Below are 24127 nucleotides of genomic sequence, written 5' to 3'. Positions count from 1 at the left end.
GTTTTTAGACTCTTCCTGAAGAGCTGGAAATTAGGTTGGAGTCTCATAGACAGAGGCAGTTTGTTCCAAAGCTTGGCCTACACAGTATGCTATAGCTCGGCCCCCACATCTGGCCCGTCAAATCTTCACAGTTTCAATGAGACCTTGACTAGCCAATCTAAGAGCGCGTGAGGGAACATATGGTGTAAAACGTTTTTGAAGATCAGCTGCACTACCCCCGTTAATCGCCTTATGTACCAGAGTTAGAGATTTAAATTCTAGGCGCTGTTTGATGGGTAACCAGTGAAGTGATCTGATTCCAGCTGAGGTTGGCTGCCCTCTGTGTAACCCCAGGAGAAGTCTGGCTGCCGCATTTTGTAGGGACTGCAGTTTTTGCACTTGGAATTTATCAATTCCCAAAAACAGTGCATTCGAATAATCCAGTTTTGACAAAAATAGAGCTACCATCACTGTTTTTTGGAGCTCTTGGGGTATGAAAGGGAACATTTTTCGCAAAGTTTTTAAGAGGAAAAAACATGAAGAAGTAAGGCTCTTCATCTGCGCACTGAAATTGAGTTTGTTATCGAAGATAATCCCTAAATTTAAATTTCTAACCTTTTCCACTGGGCGTGGGCACTCTCCGGCCTCCGACGGCCACCAGGACCGGTTCCACAGGGGTTGGCCTGGCCCAAACTCCATCACCTCTGTCTTATTTGTATTCATTTTCAGATAACTCTGACACATCCAGGCCATAATGTCAGTGAGAAAGGCAAGAAACCTGGCTGATGTGGTCTCTGGCTGGTTAGTGATGGCAATGATAAGTTGAGAATCATCAGCTTACGAGACCAAAACGAAGCCATGTCTCCTAACTAGGTTGGCTAACGGGGTGACATACAGATTGAACAGGGTCGGAGAAAGCGCAGACCCCTGTGGCACTCCTCAGGGGAGATGAAAGCTCTCTGACTTTATGCCGTACCAAAACAGCTTCTGCTCCCTTGCCTCCAAAAAGGAAGACAGTAGGGACAGGGTGGTCCCTCCGACGCCCATGTCCCTCACCCGTTGCACCAGAACAGTATGGTTTACGGTGTCAAAAGCAGCTGATAGATCAAGGAGCACAAGGACCGCCTTTCCCCCATCATCCACAACCCTGCGGATCTCTTCAGCTGCAAGGATTAGCGCAGACTCCGTAGGGTGACGTGGCCGAAAGCCATTTTGTGAGGTGTCCAGCAGGTTATTTCCATCGAGATAGTTTGTTAGCACTCTATTGAGTTGTTTCTCTACCACTTTTGCAGTGATAGGGAGACCAGCAATAGGGCGATAGTTCTTAGGATCGCTGGGGTCTAGACTTGGTTTCTTTAAAAGAGGTGTAATAGATGCCATTTTCCAGGTTGTGGGATAGCAGCCGGTGGCTAAGACTTGGTTCAGAATAGGGGTAAGATTTTCGCAGATCTCATGTGCTACATGATACATGATGAAAGGGGGGCAAGGATCAGTGGGTGCACCATATTTTATGGAGAGTAAAAGTTTTTGAACCTCTCCGCTATTCATTGGCTGAAAGCAGGTCAGCTTGCATTGTGGGCTAGTTCTGGTCACTATCATGTCCCGAGGTCTAGAAGAGCTTGAGAAATTGTGGTAAATTTCTTGCACCTTCTCTTGAAAGTAACTCGCCAATTTATTGCATAAATTTTGATCTGGCCTGAACACTCTGTCTTGCTGAGGTTCAGCCAGCAGATTAACGGATTTAAACAATTTCCTAGTGGAATTGCCCGCCTCTTATTTTTACAGTTTTTTTGCGGCAATAATTGCTTCTTTGTATAGTAGAATAGTGTGATTATAGGCGACTTTCTTTTGATTGCCATCATTTTTGCCGCCAGCGGCGCTCCGCTCTTCTACAATCGATTTTTAAGCTTTTAAGTTCTGGGGTATACCAAGGTGATGATGATTTGACTATTTGCGCCGTCACTAACTTCTTGGGCGCGACTTTATCAGCTGCTCAAATTAACCAGTAGTTAAGCTGCTGAGCTGCCTTATTGTTGTAAGAGTCTAGGGTCATCGGGAAAAGGTAGAGTGCCAACTCAAAGTCGCCATCTTTGATTTTATCCCATTGCCTGATTGATACCTTAGAAGCTTTAGCTTGTGCTCTGGGTTGTATCTGGGTGATTTTGAAATTAAAATGAATGGCCTTATGGTCTGTCCATGGCAGAGATTGTAGGTTGGAGGCTGTGATTTCAGGATCACCAGTAAAAATCCCATCCAACGTGTGACCTGCTAGATGGGTAGGTCCAGTTACCAGTTGTCTGAGGTTGAAAGCCTCAAGATTGTCTAGCAACCTGGCAGTATCTGCATTGTTGTAAGCTTCTAGGTGGTAGTTGAAATCTCCTAGAATAGTGAGGGAAAGCGAGTCAGTGTACAATTCCAGGAGTGTCAGAAGGGCTTGGGAGAAAGCCCCTCTGGTTCCCGGAGGGCGATAAATCAGTATCCCTTGAAAGATCTGAGAGTTATTTAATTTAATGCGAAAATGCAGTGCTTCTGCTGGGAGGGCAGAGATCGTCTCCAGCTGTACTTTGAGATGATCGCGATAAATAATCGCTTTCCCTCCCCCTTTGCCAGTCATTCTGTCTTGTGAGAGGTACGCATAGCCCTCTGGAATAGCAATGTTCCAGTCGGGCACTGAGGTGCTATCTGTCCATGTTTCAGTTATAAAGACCAAGTCTGGTAGGGAGAGTTGGATAAGTGCTTCCAAATCATATTTATGCTTAGCTAAAGAGCGGACATTAACTAGCAGACATCTACCATATTCTGTTGCTGTTGCCTTAAGGTTGTTGATTTTCTGCTCCGTATGCCCCTTAACCTTTCTCTTTTTTTAGTACCCCTGCTTCTGTCATTGTAGGGCTCTTTTTCCTCCTACCCTTTCCCTGATTTGCGTGTGAGCATGGAGCCCGCCCCAATGTTAGAAAAGAGTCTGAAAGCGCAGTTTGTGCATTGAGCCCCTGTTTTGGTATCATATTGGAAACAGTCCTGCCCGAACTGACAAGCCAGGTACTCCCTGGACCAGAATCAAGCATTCTAGAACAGGTTTCAGGTTTCATCAGCCAGGCTTGCTTGAATCCAGTGGCAAATAACGAAAACTGTCACTAGCTTTGTATTGCTATCCTAACGATACTTCTTCATAGCTCTCGTTGTCAAAGGAATAGATGAGCAAAGGATTTCTGCTTTAGGATAAGAGATGGTAGAGAAAAATTAAGAATTATCCAATACTTCATGAGGGATGCAGACAGATGATGTGCTCCCTATGAAAGACGTGAAGGACTGAGAGAACACCACCCAGTAGCAGCAGATTTAAGCCACTATGACAAGTAAGAATCCAAGCAGTCATTAATTCAGAGACCAAGAATAGACAAAGTAGTAACTTTCATGTTCAGTCCAACAGCAGGAAAACCCCAAAGATCAGTATTCCTTGTTCAGCCATTAACCAAAAGACTAAGTTACGTATCTTCAGTAACGCGTTATCTGGTAGAGACTATCTAGCTGCAGATTCCTTACCTTTGAATTTCCCAGGCTTCAGACTGGATCCGGAAACATTTACTGAGCAGTACCTCTTGTGTGTGCAGTCGGGTGGCTCCATTCGGCTCTGCGTGACGTCGTAGGCGTTGTTAGCACCGGTTATGATGTCGCGGTACAGGTGCCAATCAGGCATGCGGACGTCAGTACTTTTAGTTTTCCCCACACCAGAAGCGCAGAGCCACAAAGTAACTAACGTAGTCATGTACAAAACTTGTGCGCTGAACAGGAGAGTAACCCTACCTCTACAACATTAGTCCGCTCAGTGGGGAACAATGGGTGGGGCTGTAAGTAATCTGCAGCTAGAGTCCCTACCATATGAGGCGTTACCAAAGGTAAGTAACTTGTTAATCTGATAAAGTCTTATAGCTGCAGATTCATTACCTTTGAATTAGATGCCCCAGCCATACCCTGCCGGCGGTGGGTTGCGGACTAATACCCCAAACTAGGAAGTCCTGAAGGACTGAACGGGCAAAATGCCCTTCTCGGTCTACTTGATAGTCAAGGCAGTAATATTTGGCAAACGTGTGTAGGTGATGGAGCAGATTTCACCTGGAGTCAGGCATTGTTTTATTTTTGTGCTTCAGACAGACTGCATTTAAATTGCCACACACATTTTGGTGCAAGTTAAAACACATGGCCTATGAAAAATATGAAAGTAAGGCCTAAGTCAGTCTGAAATGCTTGTGGTGAATTCCCATGTGTTTTTGCAGTGTAAAGAAAAGTGGCCTTTTTAGCTTTGAAGATTAATAGAATGTGTTTCTCTCTTCCCAGCTCATCCCTTGTAATCTAAATTCACTATTTCTGTCTTAAGAGACTTTGGCTTGTTGCATATTTTGTAAACATTTTCAGTTAAAAACACCTCTTTTTATAATGTGTGTGAATTAACAAATGCACCAAACACTACACATGGGGCTAAATGCTTTTTTGCATGAAAAACTCTCTAAAACACTAAAGCATGTTGCTGTGTGCGCTGTATTAACTGTGTGCGCTTTATTAACTGTGTGCGCTTTATTAACTGTGTGTGCTTTTAAATTTTACACTAAATGCATAATAATGCTATGTTGCACATTGCACATTTATTTTGCATGTTGTCATAAATAATAGAAAAGCTACTTGAAACTAATAGCTTGGCTAGGTAAACATTGATAAGGGGTATTAGTATGAGGGAGGGAAACATAATGGGCTGAGTTACATGAAATTAATATTCTCTTTGTGTCTGTTTTGTTTTTGGGCCAACAATTAAATGGCTGCCTGCGAATCCAGCAAGGCTATGACTTGCATTAAAGAGAAGAGAGCATGCGCAGACACCAGCTTGACTCAAACTGCAGAAGGAGTCAAGGCCACTTTGAACTTTGAACATTCTTGTGATTGTGCCAATGTACCAGTTAACTAAAGTATCCTTCTAGCCTGCACTGTGGAAGGAAGAGAATTAGAATTAAACGTTTTTACTAGCATATGTTGCAAATTTATAAAAATGTATTTACTCATTTATGCTTCTTTTGTTAAGACTGGTATGCTCTAGAATTTTCAATGAGTCAGGATAGTGAGACCTCATGACATCATGTTTGACCAATCACGTACAAGTTGTCCTGAAGATGCAACATTTTTGTGTAGTCTGCCAAGAATTAGAGTATAAATAATAATAATAATAATAATAATAATAATAGGGAGTCTTGTAAAGCGCTTGGTGACGCACAACGGCGTGTCGCCGCGCTAAGAGAGGTGCGAGAGTTAGCAAAGGAGAGTACTTGAGCGTGGGGCAGCTACCGGACGTACAAGAATGTCTTTAGCTTCGCTCTAAAGATGGACTCTGAATGACCTCTTTGGAGGTGTGGCTGGCTTTTTAGCTCACTCTGGCTTCTTGCTCATTTTGGCTTAGGCTCGGCTTCATTCACATGGGTTAGGTACCAGAACGTCGCAGGAGATAGCTGATAGGGTGGTGATTGCTTCTGAGGGGAGGTTTTTTCAAAGAGTCGTTGCACGTCATATTTTTGCACGGCAGGCCACATTCCTTTGAGGTCGTGTATAGGGCGGGCTGCTTGCTCTTTAGACACAGACGGAACAGAGTGTGCAGCTGATTAAGATAGAATTAGATGCTAAACTTTAAGTTTATGCTTTAGCTAATTAATTAGGTCTAAATAAAACCCTTTAAAATACTCAACAACTCTCTTCATTGGTTTAAATAATAATTGCATTTTTGACTGTTCATGATTATTTAAAGTCTCCTGAAGGTAATACATGGTGTGAAGGGCCCAAAACATTTTTCAGCGGTACAAAAGAGGTAGCATGAGGGTTTTGCATTGAGAAATTACCAGATGAAATTACCGCTCTATCAGTTTTTGGTAATCAGAGGATGGTTATTATTGATTAGTTTGGTGATTAATGATTATTGATTTCACCATCATCTGTTCAACTAATGGATCATTGACCTTAAGAGGGAAGTAAAATAATTGCCCAAGTTAGATAAAATGTCCAAGTCCTGATTCCTGACTCCAATGCTCAGAACCTCAAGCCTGGCAAAGCAGTACTGGAAGGTGATGCAAGAAAGTGATTGCTGGAGTGGGGTGAGAATCAATAGGGTTGTGAAATGTTGTTAATGTGCTAGGATGTATTTTTGAAGTGTTGAACATATTAAGGTTTTTTTTTGCTGTTGGTGAAATTTTGCTCATTTTGAATTGATGGTGTTATTGATTATATTGGTAATTTCATGGGACATAATTTTTTGGGGGGGTTATGGATTACATGTTTTAACTCTTCATGTTAGGTAAGTGTCTTGTTCTATGGTGTCTGGAAACACAGGTATGCACACCTGTGGGAGAATCCCGGGAAGGAATAGCGGGTGGTAAATGGAAGCCACACTGCACTGAGGTTAAAGGTCTGTTGGAATAACACCGAGAAGCTAGGTAGGGCTGGCAGTGTTAAATTAGCGACTATTTTCTGTGTAAAAGTGCGAGTGATTGATAGCAAAGGGTTCACTGCTAGAATTTGGTGTGATATCACCTAGAAAGGGTCAAACTGAAGGAGTAGCAGATTCTTCTGAGCTTGAGTGACAGCAAAGAGTTCGCTGGTGAAACTTTGGTGTGATATCACCTAGAAAGGGTCACACTGAAGGAGTAGCAGCTTCTTCTGAGCTTGAGTGACAGCAAAGAGTTCGCTGGTGAAACTTTTGTCTGATATCACCTAAAAAGGGTCACACTGAAGGAGTAGCAGGTTCTTCTGAGCTGGATTGACAGCAAAAGGGTTCGCTGGTGAAACTTTAGCCTAAATATATCCCAGAAGGGATAAGTCCAAAGGAGTAGCAGGTTCTTCTGTAAAGGGATTTACCTGTAGTGTTTGAAGAGTAAACGGAAGGACTTACTTTGTGAAGGGTAAGCGGAATATGTTACTCGCAGTGAATATAAATCTATCCTTTATTTAGTGGGACAGAGTAGCGAATGTATTTATGTTGCTACTAACAGTTATTGGTTAAGAGAAATACTGCAGTAAGATTTTGAGGAGGGTCAGTGGTATGAGTAGAACTGACTAAAATTGAGACTGACAGCTTTGGAAAAAAGAAATTGCATTGAACTATTGCAAAAATGAAAATGTTTGAAGGTTTAAAGAAGCTGTTAGGAGGTAAAGTGAAAAAAAAATTTTTTATTGGTGATGCTCCTGAAGGAACACCTGTGCATTTTATGTCTACCAATTTGGGACAAAACACATGTATGTGGGTTCACCAATGGTGCAAGATTACCAAAAAAGAAGGTGCTTTGAGGTTTCCAAAAGATGGTACTTTTGAATTGCAAATGATTGACAAATTAAGGGAAGTGTTATGTGAAATAAAGAACCATCTAAAGCTGCACAATTTGAGGCCTTAAGCATGTGGGAAAAAGCAGCAAGAAAGAAAGCAAGTGAGGATAAAAAGGTAAAGCACCAAATTCAGGAGTAGGGAATTAGGTATGATAAAGAGCGTCAAATAAATAATGATTCGGGGAATGAAATAATGGATGCATTGTTAACTGAGTGTCCACCACTTTATGTGGTTCCCATTAAAAATACTGAAAATAGTGCACCAGTAAATATTACAGTGGCTACTGCTTCTGTTGAACAGAGAGAAAAACAGATTGAGAGAACTGTGCAGAAATTTCAGATTGAACCATTACCTGTTGATTCAGCACTGACAGTGATACCTCCAGGCGTTACTGCTTCAAATGTGACTGATTCAGTCCAAGAATTGCAAACTGCAGATGCACAGATAATGCCTAGAAAAATTATGACTGTCCCAATTAATATGGTCCCTACGCAAAAGGTTCAAAGAGCTGCAGAAGGAGTGATTATGGCAGGGGTTATTTCAAAAACTCAGAATTCACAGATTATTGAACAGAAATTACCCCAAGCACTAAAAGGAGAGGGAAAGATTGTATTTACACCATCTGCAGCCCAGGATAAAATAAATATATTTGATAATGGGATTTTTCAAACCTGCTTTGAGGAAGCAGCAGTGATTAAAAAGATGGAGAACATATTAACACAGGCCCTGAAAAAGAGAGACAGTTTAGTGTTTTAAATTCAACATGTGAACATGAAGAAATTAACAGTCCCTGCTGTTTAAATCATGAAAATGTGAACCAATGTCAGGAAAAATAATTACTTTCCCTGAGTAAGGAAACAGCTGCTTGTGTGTTAACTACACATAATGGACTTACTGATTTGGCTCAAAAATATGAAACTGATGTTTCAGGAAGTTTTCCATTTCAGAAACGTTTCAGGGTACACATGGATGATGAAGCAAATGAGAAAATGTGTTCTTCAGGAATGCATTTGCACATTGAAGAAATAATAAAATATATTTTCAAATGCAATGGGTTTGAGAAATTAGGAGACAAGTGGGCAAGAAAACATGAGAAGAAAAAGAAACCACCAGACCTAGCAAAGAAACTGGATAAGGAAAAGAAGCACCAGATTTAGTTGAGAAAAAAACTAAGCAGAATGAGGGAGAAGCTTTTGCTTACTCATTGAGAGAAACGGTGGGAGAAATGTATGTGCATATGCCACAGAATAAAAGTGAACTTGCAGCAATTCTGAACACATTCCCACAATTGAGAGACAAATTTATGCTGTGGTACCCACAAGTAGATGGATTTGATGAAATTTTAAAAGAGTTGTGCATTAATTTAGAAATGTTCTTTTACATTGCCATGCAAACTGAATTGTGGTTTGAATCTAAAGTTGTTGTTCAAAGGCCAGGTGAAGAGACCATGAAAAGGGTTTGCATGAATGTACCATCATTTCCTGTTGTTATGGGTGAAAATATAGCAATGATTACTTTCCTGAAGGGTGGAGTGCCAGCAAAGGATGTTGATTGGGTACAGATTAAAAGAACACAGGATGGAAGTAAAGGTGTTTTGGTTTGTGCAAATTCAGGTATGGATTTTGTACCGCTGGAAAATGTGTTCTTTTGCCATCTTTATAACAGATTTGAGCATTGGAAGAAGAAATATAAATTTAAACATGATGCACAAAAACGTGGAGAAATGCAGATGCAAAATATGCCAGTTAAGCAAATGCAAATGTCAGTTCAGAAACAGGTACCAATGGCAGGAATCTTTCAAGCACAGATGGTCCCACAAAATATGGAAAATGCTAACATTAATTTAAATAGGTTGTCCACAGTAAATGTGAATTATTTATAGAGACAAAATCAGAACCCAGTCCAACAGGTTGCTGTGTTTGAAAAGGAGAGTTTTAACCCTCACAATTAATTCAGAATTTACCAAGTCTATTGTGAAGGCAGTGGAAATTCCAGATTTAGTTGCAGGAGTTTTAAACAAAGAAATGAAAAACCCAGTTTCAGAAAAATTTGCACCAAAATTAGGCCCATTTGAGGAAAATTTCCAAGTTGTTGTCTGTGACTCAGGCCCAGCAGAAAAACAATTGTTTTGCAAATTAAACAGCACAGATTACGGTACATCAGATAATGTTCATTTTCAGATTGCTGATGAGGATGTATATTTAAAAATGGCCCAACAGGAGACAACTGTCGCAATATTTTCAGAAAAGACAGTTGAAAAATTACCTTCTGCTTTGGAAAAAATAATAAACACAGAAATAAGAGAATTCACAGAGAAGGGTGCCAGATTAATAAAATGTGCAGAACATGTTTTATTAAAATTAGAACCAGATGACATGTATTTAAGAACACCATCAATTGCAGGAATGTTACCAATAAAAGGATTTTTGATGGAATTGATTGGAAGTTTATGCAACTTTCTGATCACAGGTTCACAGAAAATAAATGAAAAGAACAGAATAATGCAGGAGATTAAAAGCAGATATTTTTCCATGTTGTCCTGTGGTACCGAATCCAGCCAATATATTTTTTCACATTCCAGATGCCGAAGAATGGCTTATTTTTTTTTATTTTTGCCAAGTTCATATCACAGTGCCATTATATGAGAATAGTCAGGAGTACTGTCAAAAAGAAGATGAATACCAGGGACACAAAATTGAAAAGGGAGGTAGAAAGGTGTCACCAGAGAGGGTGGTGGAAATGATTTCCAAGAAAAATCCACCTCAAATTCAGAAAGAAGTCAGGAATTTTTTGGGAATGGTTAGCTGCTGTAGAGAGTGGTTGCTAAACCTTTCTCTAGTGGCTAAGCCTTTACTGAGGCTGACACACAAGGGTGTGTCTGATCCGCTTCCATTGGACAACAATTGCACAAAAGCATTCCTAGAGTTGAGAGAAAAAGAATGTCGCGCCCCAGCACTAGGAATGAAGTTTATTTGAAAGAAAATACACCAATTTGCAATGAGAGGGAGGGCTGCGCTCTCTCATTGCCTATTCAAAAAGATGAATGTTTTCAAGGGTCTTTGATGTGTTTCCCAATGACCTTTGACCCTAACTTCACAGAAATGTCAGCAAATGGATGGAATTGTGATGAAACTGAATATGAGTGTCTAAATATCATGAAAATATGCACAAAGCCAAAATCAGACTTTAAGGATGAACGTCCGAGTCAGCCCAACAATGTCCATTTTGTAGATGGCCCATATTTGAAAGGTAACAATGGCACATTAAAAGCAGCACATGCTGTGCTCCTTATACATTATGTTGTCAAGGCTTCATGGCTTTTAGTAGTTACCCCAGCCCAAAATTCAAAATTAATTGCCCTTACCATAACATGCAGTATATCTGCTCAATTGGGAGTCATTGTTGTCATGGGAGAGAGAAATGCTGATTCAGTTGCACAAATTTGTGTTCTGTTAGCATATACATTCAATGGAATCTTCACAGTTGAATTAAAAGAGGCTCTAGAAAATGTTTCAGAAGCAGAACAACAGGGTTGTATCAGAACTGATTTTGAGAAAAACGAAAACTGCATAGTGGCAAATGTGTTATTGCAAAGACTGATGCCCAGGTATAGATTACCAGTTTCTCTGAAATCAGATCATAACGTGGTCTCAAAGATAATAAGTGCAGAACAACAGATTGGACAAGGAGTGGATTGTAGTTATCTGTCTGAAGTGTCAAGCATAATAAAGCAACACAATGGCAGCACAGAATTACCTTTTGCAAAAGACTGTTTCAGCATCACCAAAGTAGCTTGAAAATACATATGCAAATGCACTTGTGGAAAACACTAATGAGAACACTAGCCATTGCTGTGTAGGTCTGGTTGATGTACAGTGTGCAGTTTCTCTCCAGATTGCAGCTGCTACACAGGATCTGCATAATGGATGGTGCAACGACTTTGATCTGAGAGATGCTGTGGTGACACATCTGAATCTGATCAAAGTGAAAATAAGAGTGAAGGCCTAGGTTGGAAAAGAAGTGCAAAGGATTGATGGTGCTCTGTCAGAGTTTCTCAGCACCTAAGTAGTCTAATTTGCATGGAAAAAGGTACAGAATACCACGCTGTACGAGCCATTCTGACGGCAAGCTGATGACAAAGAGCAAAGAAATGCTAAAACTGTCCTGCTGAATTCTCCTTTTATTATTTTAGTTACTTATTTTAAAGAAGACTAACTGTTCCAAGAAGCTATTTACAGAACTCTGCACTAAAACATTTGAGCTTGGCTATATATGATCTGATTACAGAAGACTTGTGTTTGCCTTACATGCAGGAACCCATACTACCTATAACAGAAATGCTAGAGACAGGCCACAACAAAGTTTATTATAGATTGTTGGGCGTTCATAGAATAGAGTGAGTTGATACTGTAAACTTGGCTAAGTGTGAAAGTAACTCCCTTGAGTACACAAATGCTGTGGTACAGAATTCCAAAGTGAAAAACAGAAGACTAACCGTTAATAAGAATGTACATTAATGTGCAATCTCTGTTTTATTTATGATTTGTAACATCCAGATTTGTATGGTTAGCAAGTATAGTGAACAGATAGGACTAAATGTACTTGTAGAGAATGTATAATCCAAAGTAAAATGCCAATAAAAGGATGTTTTGAAAAAAAGAAACTATGAATAAAGATGAACAAAATGTCTTAAAAACAAATGTCTAACAGATTAAACTTAAGTGAGGACGAACCACTGCCTCATGTACTTTATTGCTTCTGGATCCCAAGATCTAATTTTGCAGTGTGTATTACCGTCAACATGCTTCCACAGTTCGGAGGGGACTTTAATGCATAGCTCTCCATTCCCAGCATCTGGGTCCACAGCACTGACCGCAGCAGCATACGCATTCGAAAAATAGTTGAGATTTCTTCTGCAAAGAATAACAAAAAAAGTCACTAAGGAAACTGATTTTCACATAACTGTTGTCTGAAAGCATACTCAACATGTATAGTTGGCCCTCAAATTTATCAGAAAACTTAAAAAATCTTAAGATTATCAGAAACATCAATTGCAGCTGCCGCTTGTTGCACTGCTGCCACGTTGCACCACACAACATGGAAGGAGCGCTCACGTCTGCTGTGCTGTCATATTGAGCTTGTCTTCCAGAATGATTCCTAGGTTTATGATGTGGTTGCTTGGCGCGGGTGTGGGTGCAAACTCTGATGGTCACCAGGTGAAAAAGGATGAGCTGGGTGTCATCGGCGTCAGATATGATGGAGATGTTTTGTGACCTGATGATTTTAACGAGCGGTGTCATATACTTGTTTAACATGATTGGGCTGAGCGATGAACCATAGGGGACTCCGCAGATCACAGTCTTGAGTTCAGATGCACAGGATTGTAGCCTGACTTGCTTTGTTCTTCCTGTGAGGGAGGACCTTATCCAGTTGAGGGGCAGACCTTAGATGCCTCTCTCGTTCAGTCTTCTGATGAGTGTGTGGGCTGGAGTGATCCTGGGTTTTTGGTTTCAAATTATGCAATTCAGTCACTAGATGGGCAGAGGTGGACAGAGTAGAAATAGGCCTGGGCATCCAAAACCAAAAGTGCCCATATTTGCAGGTAGTGACTTTTCAAGAAGAATTGCTCAATTAGCGTATTTTAGGAGAACTTTATGGTAAAGAAATCCTTTTATAGCTTGCATGACCTCTCGGTCCGGATCTGCATAGCGCTAAGACACCCTTGAGTAATGTGCACTTCATAAAACTACCTCATTCATTCATGACCAGTAACATGGTCATGACTGAAAGCACCATGATTTCACTAGTTTTCTGACACACATTTTCAGGTCCACAGATCTCCTTTAGCCCATGCTTTAATTTACATCTCTGAGTCTCCTATCGATAAACCCCTATAGTTTCTAGTCATATGTGGGCAAAACTTGGCAATTATCCCCTACCTCTGGGAAGCTGGTTGTCAGGCAGACACCTGCTCTGGTTGTACAACAGTCCTAGGAGTACTCTGTGAAGTGGTCTGCATAATCTGTCCTTAGACATAGAGGACTTGGAACTGGTACAACAAGTGGGTAACTGAGACCTACTTTTATACAGTAAAAGTAGACAGCAAATATGTATCCACTATCTGCACTTTCAAACCTGATTTGAGGTGGTTCCCCTTCAAGTGTTATTTTTAGGCTGCTCTAAAGACAAAGCCTTTCTGTAGTGATTCTTTTCACAACAGGATCACCTCCAGCCTGGAGTACTCACAACAGATACAGAAAGAGGTGTGAGATTTCTTCATCTGGCTGCATTTATCCAAACTAAAGAAATATTCAGGAAAAGATAAAAGGCTCTGCCTCACACATTGCACAACAGAGCCTGCAGTCTCAGCATTCACCGCCAATACATAGCAAATGGCAGTGATTCAGTAAAACTAATCCACAGTTCTTTACTAAGCAAAAGGCTAACTGAATTTCTAAAGGAGCCCCATTCCCTCCCGCCAACTTCAGGAATGTCAGCTATACACTTCCACTGTCTAGCAAAACAACCTTACCTCTGTCTTGTGCGAAAGGGCAGGCAAGGGGCATCCAAAATGGATCTCTAAGGACATTAAAACTCTGGTTTGCTCAAACATCCACCAAATAGGCTACACACCCAAACATGCAAAACAAACATTTAGAATGTTAGATCTAGGATCTGGGTAAGTGCACAGAAGCAGAACTTTACACCAGTGAGCCATTACATCTCCACTGCAGCAATACAGATAAGCACGCCTGGTCACAATTATAGATTCACCAAACATGGCACACCCCTACTAAACCCATGACAGGTATATAGTAGGCCACTGTCTGTAAAATAGGGCACACATGGTTGGCTTCTCCAGGTCACAGGATAGGTCCAAGACCTAACTCATGTCAAGAGACAGGTTTAGGTCTCGTCTCTACACATGCACTAGATTAGTGTGAGGTTAGGTCCAAAAATCAAAAAACAGAATTCCAGATACACGCAGTTGGGCACTGAGGGCAGGGGAACACAATTGTATACCAAGCAATTAACATTCCCACCCCGACAACACGTATACATTTTCTTTGGGAAATCAGGACCACTGAGTATCAGACACGCCTGGGAAAATGAAATCTCACAAGTTGGCTTAAATTTATTGGAATGAAGGCAAGCAATACAATTTCTTAAATTCATCAGAGAAAACCGTCAGCAATTTGAGTCAGATCAGATAGCATTTCAACAACATACTTCAAAGTAAAACAAGGGAATGGCGAGATAAAACTGCTGTCAAATGGCAATGATTCTAAGGCATTGGGCCCTCTGCAGGGAAATATCTCCTCAGTCCTCTTCTACCACCTGGTAAAAGCAGTTCTGATATCTGGTGGATGAAATTTGCATATCGTGTTCCACCAAAGGTTTTTCTAGGATCAAGAAATGTTTTCATGACCATTCTCTTTGTGCCCATCTCGGTTAAACATTTCTTATAGTGTCTATCTTGGTTAAGTAGACATGGTTCTCGGACTTCACAAGAATGTTGGTGTCTATTTAATAACACTGCACCTGCCCTAAAATTGCTTCTGAGTGTTATAATTGAAAGTCATAGGAACTGACAAAGGGCTCATGAAGGAGAAGCGAAGATGGTATGGACTTTCATTAAAGGCCATGATGTGTACTGTAGAGTAGTAACATTTATTTAAAACTATCCTACCACAAATGAATCACAAGGCTCTAAAAGTATGGTCACGCAGTAGCTACTCCGTTCGTTATGTTTTGTTGGAATAGTATTCATTAAGGTGTAGCCTATGAGTACTATGGTGATGTAGTGCATGAGAAGCGGGGTGTGGGATTTCGTCAAGTTAAGGGATTTGTGATGAGGTGTTAGAGCAAGCAGACGATTAGAAAACAAGCAGATATCTTTGACTGAGGACTCATGTTTTAGGGGTTTAGGGGCTGCAAGCATAGAAGGAAATACAAAAATAAAAAAATCACAGATGGTTGTGGTTACTTAGAGGCAAACATGATTGCAGGGAACAGATCCCATTTCTTTGCAGAAATTGTAAACAGGCATGTTATTTGATAGTTATGGCTCAAAAAGACATGCAAAGTTGTTGTAGCCAGTGATTTAATACATCAGCAAATGAGCCACCTAACTTTATTTTATGGATTAAAAATGGAAAAAAGTTTGTAATCAATGGGCCTTGGTTCAGGTTCCGTCATTTGAAATCTGTATGGATAACATAGCCAAATTGGCTAAAATATAATGTTCTGCTTATCAAACCTTGGGTACTTAGAGCCCCGTGGTTACTAATCTTTACAACTCTGATACTGGAATAAGTGTTCATTAAACCTACAGCACTTAAGAAATATGCAAAAAGGAGACAGAACGATACTGTGTTTATTAGGAAACCGATGTGATTGTGCAACATCAAATACATCCTAGTTTCCTTGAATGCACCAATAAAACAGTATCATATCATAAAGCCAACTGTCAAGATTCAAAAACAAGCTTCTACCCCCTGACCTAGAAGATCCTAGATAACCTATTCTAGAACACCATCAATCAAAAATAAAGGAACATTTTTTTTTTTAAAGTTAGATGGTCAAACAACGGGGGCCTAACACTTATTAACATTATGCAGATCTTCATCATAAATTGCTCTCTTACTAAATGTTTTCAATAAACTCCCCACCACACCATGAAAAAGGCAAATAACTTCATTAAAACAGTTAGCACTTACTGTTTTGACTCATGATGACAGACTTCCAGCGTGGGATCATTGTAGATAAATGCTGCTTCTAGATCATTGACCCGCACTCGGTAGATTCGACACTGTTTGCTGTTGAGTTTGATTCTGTTCAAATTGCCCACTGTCGGGAATATTGTCAACTCCACATAGCCCTGCAGAGTGGAACATGGGGCAAGGGACCATGTGAATTTTACGGTTACTCTTAACATTCAAAATGAATAACATTACAATTCAAAAGACTACTTACTCAAATGTTACTTATCAGTCAGAGATAGTTTTACCTCAAACCATTCTAGTACAGTTGTTAAGCGTGCCAGGAGAAGCATTTACTAAAGCTTTATAGCCAGCTGCCAAGGGCTATACCGTTTGTTAAAGGCCGGAGTTATAGGCCAGAGCCGCAGGGGAGGCCCTATAAGGAGAAAAAGGGCCTTTAACAATTGGTATAGCCCAAGGCAAAAGGGCTTTAAGGCAATTAGAACATTACAACCACTAAGGGTAGAATGATCTAAATTAAAAAGGAAGAAACATGAAAACAAACCTTGGAATGTTGGGGCTCCGGGCTTATACCCGCCATTGTAAGACTGGAGCTACTACATTATCTTCAATAAACCTCTCAGTGTTCTAATACAGCCTTATAGCCTTCCGTAGCGGGCTTAATAAAGGGTCAGCTCAGGCCTTTAACAAGGGACCAGTACTTTGATGCTGGTATACCCTGGTACTTTTTGAAGGCTTTAAGGCGATTACGACATTCCACCCTTAGAGGGCAGCATGGTCTAAGAAATAGAATAAAGACCTACCAAAGCCCAAGGGGGTTGAAATCCCCTCAGGCTACGCGAGGCCTTTGTTCAGAGCAACAATTATAAAGGACAAAATTGAACGTTGAAGGTATGGGCTTCTACCATCCATTAAACGCACAGAGCACTACATTGTTTCAATGGAGCTTCCAACATTCCAATGTTATAATACATGAAAAAATATTTTCAGCACTTTATAGGCTCTTTCTTTTGTTCCCTTTCTACTCACTGCAGTGTGCAAGGGTATAAGAATCAGAGTAGATTCCATCCAGAGGGGGCTATCCACTGCCCGGAATGCTGGATTTTAGCTGGATGAGCAAAGGGATGGCACTTGGGCACATAATGATGTAAATAAGAATTATAGATGGGTAGCTATCAACAATTGTATGGTTATAGAGCACTTTCAATACCTCCTGCGGTTGTGTTTTTCACCAATGAGTTATGAGTGACTTCTTAGACAAAGCAAGCAAAGCTGGAGTAGTCTGCAATGTCATTCAGAAACCATAGTAGAAACATATACCATTTATAACATAATTGTTACTCACCCTTTTTATGTGGGGTAGGAATCATACAGGACCCTATAAATATAGGATATGATGCATAATACTGTAGCCTAAGATATCCCACACAACTTTGCCTACCAGTTAAACCTATACATCACCAATTTGTCCAGAGAAAAACACAACAGCTCACTATTCTACCACCTTATTCTGGTATGTGGCACCCAGGTCTGGCAAGAGGTAGGAGCTTGTTCTTCCACCAGTTGTCTGCAGCCTATGGAGATCTAGGCAAGCCACAGGAAGATAGAGGAAGCAGCCACTCCAGTTCTGAAACTGGAGCAGTGAAAACCAAGAACGCAATTTCCCACTTCACTATGCTATTGATATGGAATCCGAGGAGTTTTCCTTAGATGGATTTGTGAATAAGATGGAAGGTCTTTAAAATGATTTGAGCATTCACCTGGAATACTTTGTGTGCTGTGTACCAACTTACAATGTACTACTTACCACTGTTTTGCTTTCTTGTTACTCTAATTTCCTTGCACGTTATTTGATGGCTTTCCTTCCGCCTCTTCTATCTGTGCCACCACTAGAAAATAGTTTCTTTTCCTTCATGTTGATTGGATGGTTTGTATCGTTCCATCATACTGTTCTACACCATCACAAAAGGGAACCACTTTTTTTTCAGCACTCCATGCTAGTGCATGCCTTTTCTTGCTCTCAATATCCTACTCCCACTACCCTACCAACCAAGGGCCGGACTGAACACCGAAGTCTGCCCTGGCAAAAATGTTAAAGGAAGCCCAACTGTACTGGAATTTGTGATTAGAATGAAGCAATGGAGACATATTTGGGTCGTGAGGGCCTATCATGGTCTGAAAGCAGACTCTTACTGTGCAGCTCCCCACCAGGGAAATGCCAAAGTGGCACAATGGCCTGTCCAGTCTTGCTTCCCCCTTACATTCCTGTACTCTCTGTGTTGCTCACCCAATGTTCAGCCATTTTTACCCTACAACCACAACTTGAGTGCTTTTACTCACATTTGTTCACTGCGTTTGTTTTTATTTTTGCCAGGTCTTCGTTTCATGTTTTGTCTTGCTTTTTGGCTTTTTTGTTTAGCATACTGCATTTCCTCTCTTCTCAATCCAGAAGACCCTTGTAATTTTCACCTGCTCGCCTCACACCAGCAACCATAACATTAACACTGGTCAGATTGTTGCAAATATGTTTTCTCTCCATGCTACTGCAGTGATCAGAATCCTTTGTGTAATGTGTCGGCCCTTATAAACATGATCTCAAAAGACCATCAAGTGTGGTTACTGCATGTGCTTTCAGTACTTCTTAACAACAGCACTTTCTTTTTAGGTGAAGCCTAGGCAGCATACATGCACTGTTCCTCGACATGCTGTATCTACTTCTATGGGGTTTTACCATGCCCATCACTTTCATTGGTTCCTTACCCTACCATTCAAAATTCTTTTGGTTACTTTGATAAATGCTTTACATTTGTCCCGGCTTTTGGCTGCTTTGTTACTGCCCTGGAGACTGCCCGTTGCTTGGATCAATTCACTTCTGGTAATTTATTTAGTTTCAGCGCACTTGTTTTTCTTTTGCTCGTGCTTTTAGTTTGTGTTCATGCTCAGCGAGGCACCCACTTCACGTCCAACGAGTTCCATCACACAGTATGGCGGCCTGACAAAAACTTGCTGCTTCCTCAAGAGGAGTTGCAATGTTTCACTCAAAGCAACCCAGACTTCAGTCATGGAGCAGGAAGCCTGACTCATCCTACTGCTGACACACAATAGAAGGAGTCCTTTTCTAAGATATTTGTCGGTTTTATTGTACCAGTGTGGTTTTTATCAGATAATATGAGCCTGCCTCTAACCAGCCCCGCGGGGCAGTAAAAAGAGGGAGCGCTGCGCCCCTCAATGGAGGAAGTGTTTACAATGGGAAACCGTGAGGTCGGTGCAGTGAGGCTCCTCGTGGGAGGGAAGGGGGGTCTGTGGGCACCGCACAGGACACGTGCTGGGGCCACAGCAGGGCACACGCGACCCGTTATCATTCAAAGTAGATAACAAGAAGACAATCCAAATGGGTAATAACACACACCCTGACCAGGAACTGCAGATGCTTTACATGCATAGCCCCTACCATTCAATAGAACAGAAACCACAATCGATACAGTCAAAAAGTGCCTGGAGGTCAGCTTGAGGTGAGCGAAACTGGAAAACTCTAAGTCCCCAGTCCCTGGCTTACTCATTCACTCATTTATTAACTCTTTCAGTCACAGTGATCGCTCACCCATTCTCTGAAATGGTCACCGTCAGCCACTCTATTTACGGAATCCATTTCAGCTGTGCACCACTTTTTCAACCATTTAACCTTTTCACTAACACACACACAGTCACCCTAGACTATTAACAGATACCTTCACTCACCCACATACACTCACTGGGTGTCAGTCACATGTTGTCCCAGCCAGGGATACCCCCACTGGTCTTCTTTATTTGATACTGTATTATATTAAGTATATATGTTCGTGATGTGACTTGATTTTAAAAAGTTTATAGCTTGTTCAAATGTTTTGATTGCATCTTACTGTAAGGCACCTAAAAGCTGTGCTCCTGGCGCTTACTCTGTGTGTGTGCGCTATAGTTACTGGGTCTGAAGCTGCCCTTAGGCACACTGAAACAAACTAATACACATACATGTGCGTGCACACAGGCAGCATACATAATATATATGCATGCTTGCATGCATACATGAAAATATATACACATATATTTATATATATTATATGGGCTCTAACACACATTATACATAGGCACACCCAGAAACACACACACTTACCTATAGATATGTCTCATATATGCACACTCACAAGATAAACAAATACACGACTGACACCCCCCACGCCCGAGGTTCTTCCACTAGGCACAAATAGATACAAACGTTCTGTTATAATATTAGATTTCGTTTTTGATCTAGTGAGAGGGCCACCTGCTTTCCTAAAGACCGGGTCTCTCTTCGAAGACACAGACCAGCACTGGGCGTTAGACGTTTGTATGGCTGCTACCACCTAACAACATGAGGGCGTTGTGCAGCATGAAGGGCACACGTGAGGTAGGCTAAGGTGCATCATCGCGGGGAGGTGCTGGGTTACACTCCGCACTTGGTTACGGAGACTGAAGTCACCCACAGACCACGTGGGTGGAGCTCTCCCCAACATGAGTCCACATGCATGACTCAGGTTCCCAAGCTACCCAGCCCACCGTGCCTGTCCTTCCATGCATCTCATACCATGCGTCTCATACCACCTCATCCTTTAAGTGTACCCCTAATTACCCACAATCTGTACACACGAGTGCCTCAGCTTCTCACACTCAAAACCCCTGTGCGTTTTTATAGACCCGGTCAAGCTCAGGCATGTAGGAGTAATTTACAGATAACTTTTATATTACAGCAGGAGCATCTGAAGCACAAGGGGATCTTTACAGACCAGCGTGGTGCGAGGGTTCGGTTGTTATCCAGTTAACTTATTAACATTAAAATCATGACCCTTTGCAAAGCACCATGTGGAAGACAAAGGGCATTAAGTGTTATGCTATTTAACTATATAGTCCATACTTCAGCCATTGCTATAGCTCAAGAGTGCCCTCAAATTCTGGCATCAGTTAATCCTCCCTGATATCCTTCCGCTACTCAAATTTTATTTCACAAACTATTTGCCAACCTCTATCCTCCCGTTGTTTATATCTCCCCCTAACCTAAAACAAACAAAAAAACTATAGCAACCATTAGAATAAGCAGAAAAAAGTTGCCAGCATTCCCCCAAAAATTAAAATAAACATTAAACATTTATATTAATTATTTTTTTAATAAGATCGTTCAGTTATGCTTATAACACTTTTTTGTCATAACTTTGCAATATGCTGCACACAAGTCACACTGCTTGATAACATAGCTTAAACAGATTAGCAAGGCCAATAGTTCTGGCTAAACACTTATAAGGTCCCAAAGGCGAGAACTCTTGGCTTTTAAAATGCTTGTTTAAATACGTCACATTTTTAAAAAGCTGTGAACTGCAAACAGAAAATACTGTTATATTAATATGAGATAAGATTACTTCATGGAGAACCACAACAATCTACCCCTCTCGTTCTTTCCTTCTAGTTCCCTTTTCAGTCATTTTGTGCCTGGTGTGCTCCATTCTTTACATGTACTCCGTACGCCAACATGCCACGCCTCAGCCTGGTTCTCACATGGGTGACTCCTATTTTCCGCACGGGTACTATTCTCTTCCAGTGAAGTATAATTAGTGCTGCTAATACTTTCAGTTTTGTTTATTGTACAATTTCTTTCCTAAAAAGAGCAGTAAATAAAGAGGCATTTTGCATTTATCTTGCCGCATTTGATGTGCTTCAAAGAAAGAGGTCAAATGTCATGCTATGTTTTCTGGACACATTGCTGCTTATTCTTATAACATAAGGATTTCTTTTTCTTTTTTTTGTCTGACTGCACAGTGACAAACACAATATAAATACCAGTAAAATTAATTGTACACATATTCATCAGCAGGTAGGAAAGGAAAAATGAGGCATTTATTTGTAATTCTCAAGTGTGATGGAAACAAAGATTTAAATAGGATCAGAACAAATCAAGACAGTTTTACACAGTGATACGCAAATTAATATTCACTGAAACCTGATTTCCACATATTATCCTTTCTGTACTATATAGTCTTATCAATAAATATGTATGTCTGTACAATTCTAGTGCACAATTCAAGGGAAAATGTGCTGTATGTAAATGACAATGCACTACAATGCGATGCTTTACTAGAATGTATGTCGGTATTTTGCATGCGTTTAGGAGTAAAGCATTCCGAACGCCGTCTTTCGAACAAACGCGTATTTAAGAAGCATCTTTTCGGCACTCAAGTCGTTTTAACGACTTGCCTTAGGGGGGTGCTGGATGTTGGAATAGTTTAATTTACTACTGCAACTACAGACTGCACAACAGAAGGGAAGGTGTTGGATTTTACATCCAACACCATTCCCCGAATGCGCCTCCCTAAAACCAAGTCGTTGTTAAGACTTGTGTACAGAACGAATGCTTGCATATGTTGCATTTGTTCCATTGCCGGCGCTGTGTTGGCACAGCGTGATTCCAGCTTCGTCAGAAAGGATGTTTCCCACTTTACTAGCATATTTGTGACAAAATGCTTCAAAATGCACCACCAGCTACATACTATACTCTTATTCTGAATACATGTGCTACATTTTGTGTGAAGCTATAATATTTAACAGTCCCTAAGACTTCCGTGATGTAACACCCCTTCTCTGAAAATTGTTCCAGCACCACTAGTGCAAGGGTGCTGAACTATGTGCCTAAGTGCAGTTTTAAAACAACCCCTTGCAAGTGTTCCCAAGCAAGACTCAGGGTGAAGCTTCTAGTATTCTTAGCTCTTGTTTTGTTTTACTTCACAAAGCCATTTCAACAGATAATGTGTTCACTACTTGTGTATGACTTGCACAAACAAGTTGAAAAATATGGATATGGCATTACCGCAAGAGCTGCTGAGTTTGGATCAGTGGAAGCAGGTTTGAGTGCCAGCATGGGCTCTGCACAAATCACTTAATCTACCGCCTGAGTTAACCTGACCATATGTAATGTAATCTGGTGCCCATATAAAGCACTCCATTGCCCTTGGGCTATATAAACCTGCAATATACATAGTATAACATCCAAAATGCACAACTGGGCCTCATTTTAACACACAAATGGATATACGGCATTACCCCATACTCTGCTGCAGAAGGGTTTTTTAGATTTGTTAAAATTCGAAGGCATCAACACCAAGATTTTTCAGAAGTCTCCTGATTTGTACTTTAGTGACAGATACTGAACAGATACCACAAGCCAGTACCCCATTCTGAAAAGTGTCATAGATCCAGTGCAGTTCACCATCTACCACTTTTTTGAGCAGAGTTATGTTATGTTATATGTTAGCAGGATTTGTAGAGCGCACTACTGCCCGGAGGCGTCTAGGCACTACTCAGCTCCAGTTAAGTGTGTTACAGGACTGCAGAATTATCAGGAACTAAACAACCAGGAATTTACAGCTGTCCTGAAGGCAAGAAGACTGCGAGCAGTTTATATGCAGAGAGGTAATTTATTCTATACTATGGATGCTTCCCGCACAATGCTCTTGACACCCCGCCTTACTCTATTGAATCTTGGTAGTACTGCTAATTTTGCATTTGTCAAGTGAAGGTTTCTGATGGGGACTTACCACCTTTTAAAGCTTTGATTCAGAAAATCAGGGCTGAGATCACGAAGTGCCTTATAAGCTAGACCTTGCACCAAATTAATATTTAGGCCACAGTCTGATAAATACATATCGAAGAGCATGGTCAAGGTTGTGACATTTACAAACAATTGATGTTAGAGAGGAATATAAACAATGTTAAAGAGTATGCTATTTGGGAATTCACAGCCTTTTGACAGAAGGTCTATTATTACATCTAAAACTCCCACCCCACTCCACACAACCTCCCCATTACTGCTGCCAAGATCAAATACCTATTTTCAATGCTATTTTCTTACATGGCATAAAATAACCTGCCTCTGCCAAAGGATCCCTTGGTATGCATACAAACATATGTTTTCTACACCAAAAGAAGGATGAGAAGCAGGGTAGAATTCATTTACAGTCCTTTATTTCTTTTTAAGTCCCCAAAACCATTAAGGATCCCTTTCCATTGAACA

General features: G+C 40.8%; 1 protein-coding gene across 2 annotated transcripts in view; it reads right to left on the bottom strand.

Moving 5' to 3' along the window:
- Positions 1-24127, bottom strand: part of TAF2 (TATA-box binding protein associated factor 2) — a 658862-nt gene that overhangs the window by 599275 nt on the left and 35460 nt on the right. For both annotated transcript variants that reach the window (XM_078686838.1, XM_078686839.1), the window contains exons 3-4: positions 16054-16214; positions 12128-12246 (exon numbers count right to left, since the gene is read on the bottom strand). In XM_078686838.1, the coding sequence (XP_078542964.1) occupies positions 12128-12246; positions 16054-16214 (280 nt within the window). The remainder of the gene's footprint in view (positions 1-12127; positions 12247-16053; positions 16215-24127) is intronic.

This window comes from Lissotriton helveticus, chromosome 4_1 (genome assembly GCF_964261635.1).
Source record: "Lissotriton helveticus chromosome 4_1, aLisHel1.1, whole genome shotgun sequence".
NCBI classification, from domain to species: Eukaryota; Metazoa; Chordata; class Amphibia; order Caudata; family Salamandridae; genus Lissotriton; species Lissotriton helveticus.
The sequence above is the reverse complement of the archived record's forward strand: the minus strand, read 5'-3'. Positions and strand labels throughout refer to the sequence as shown.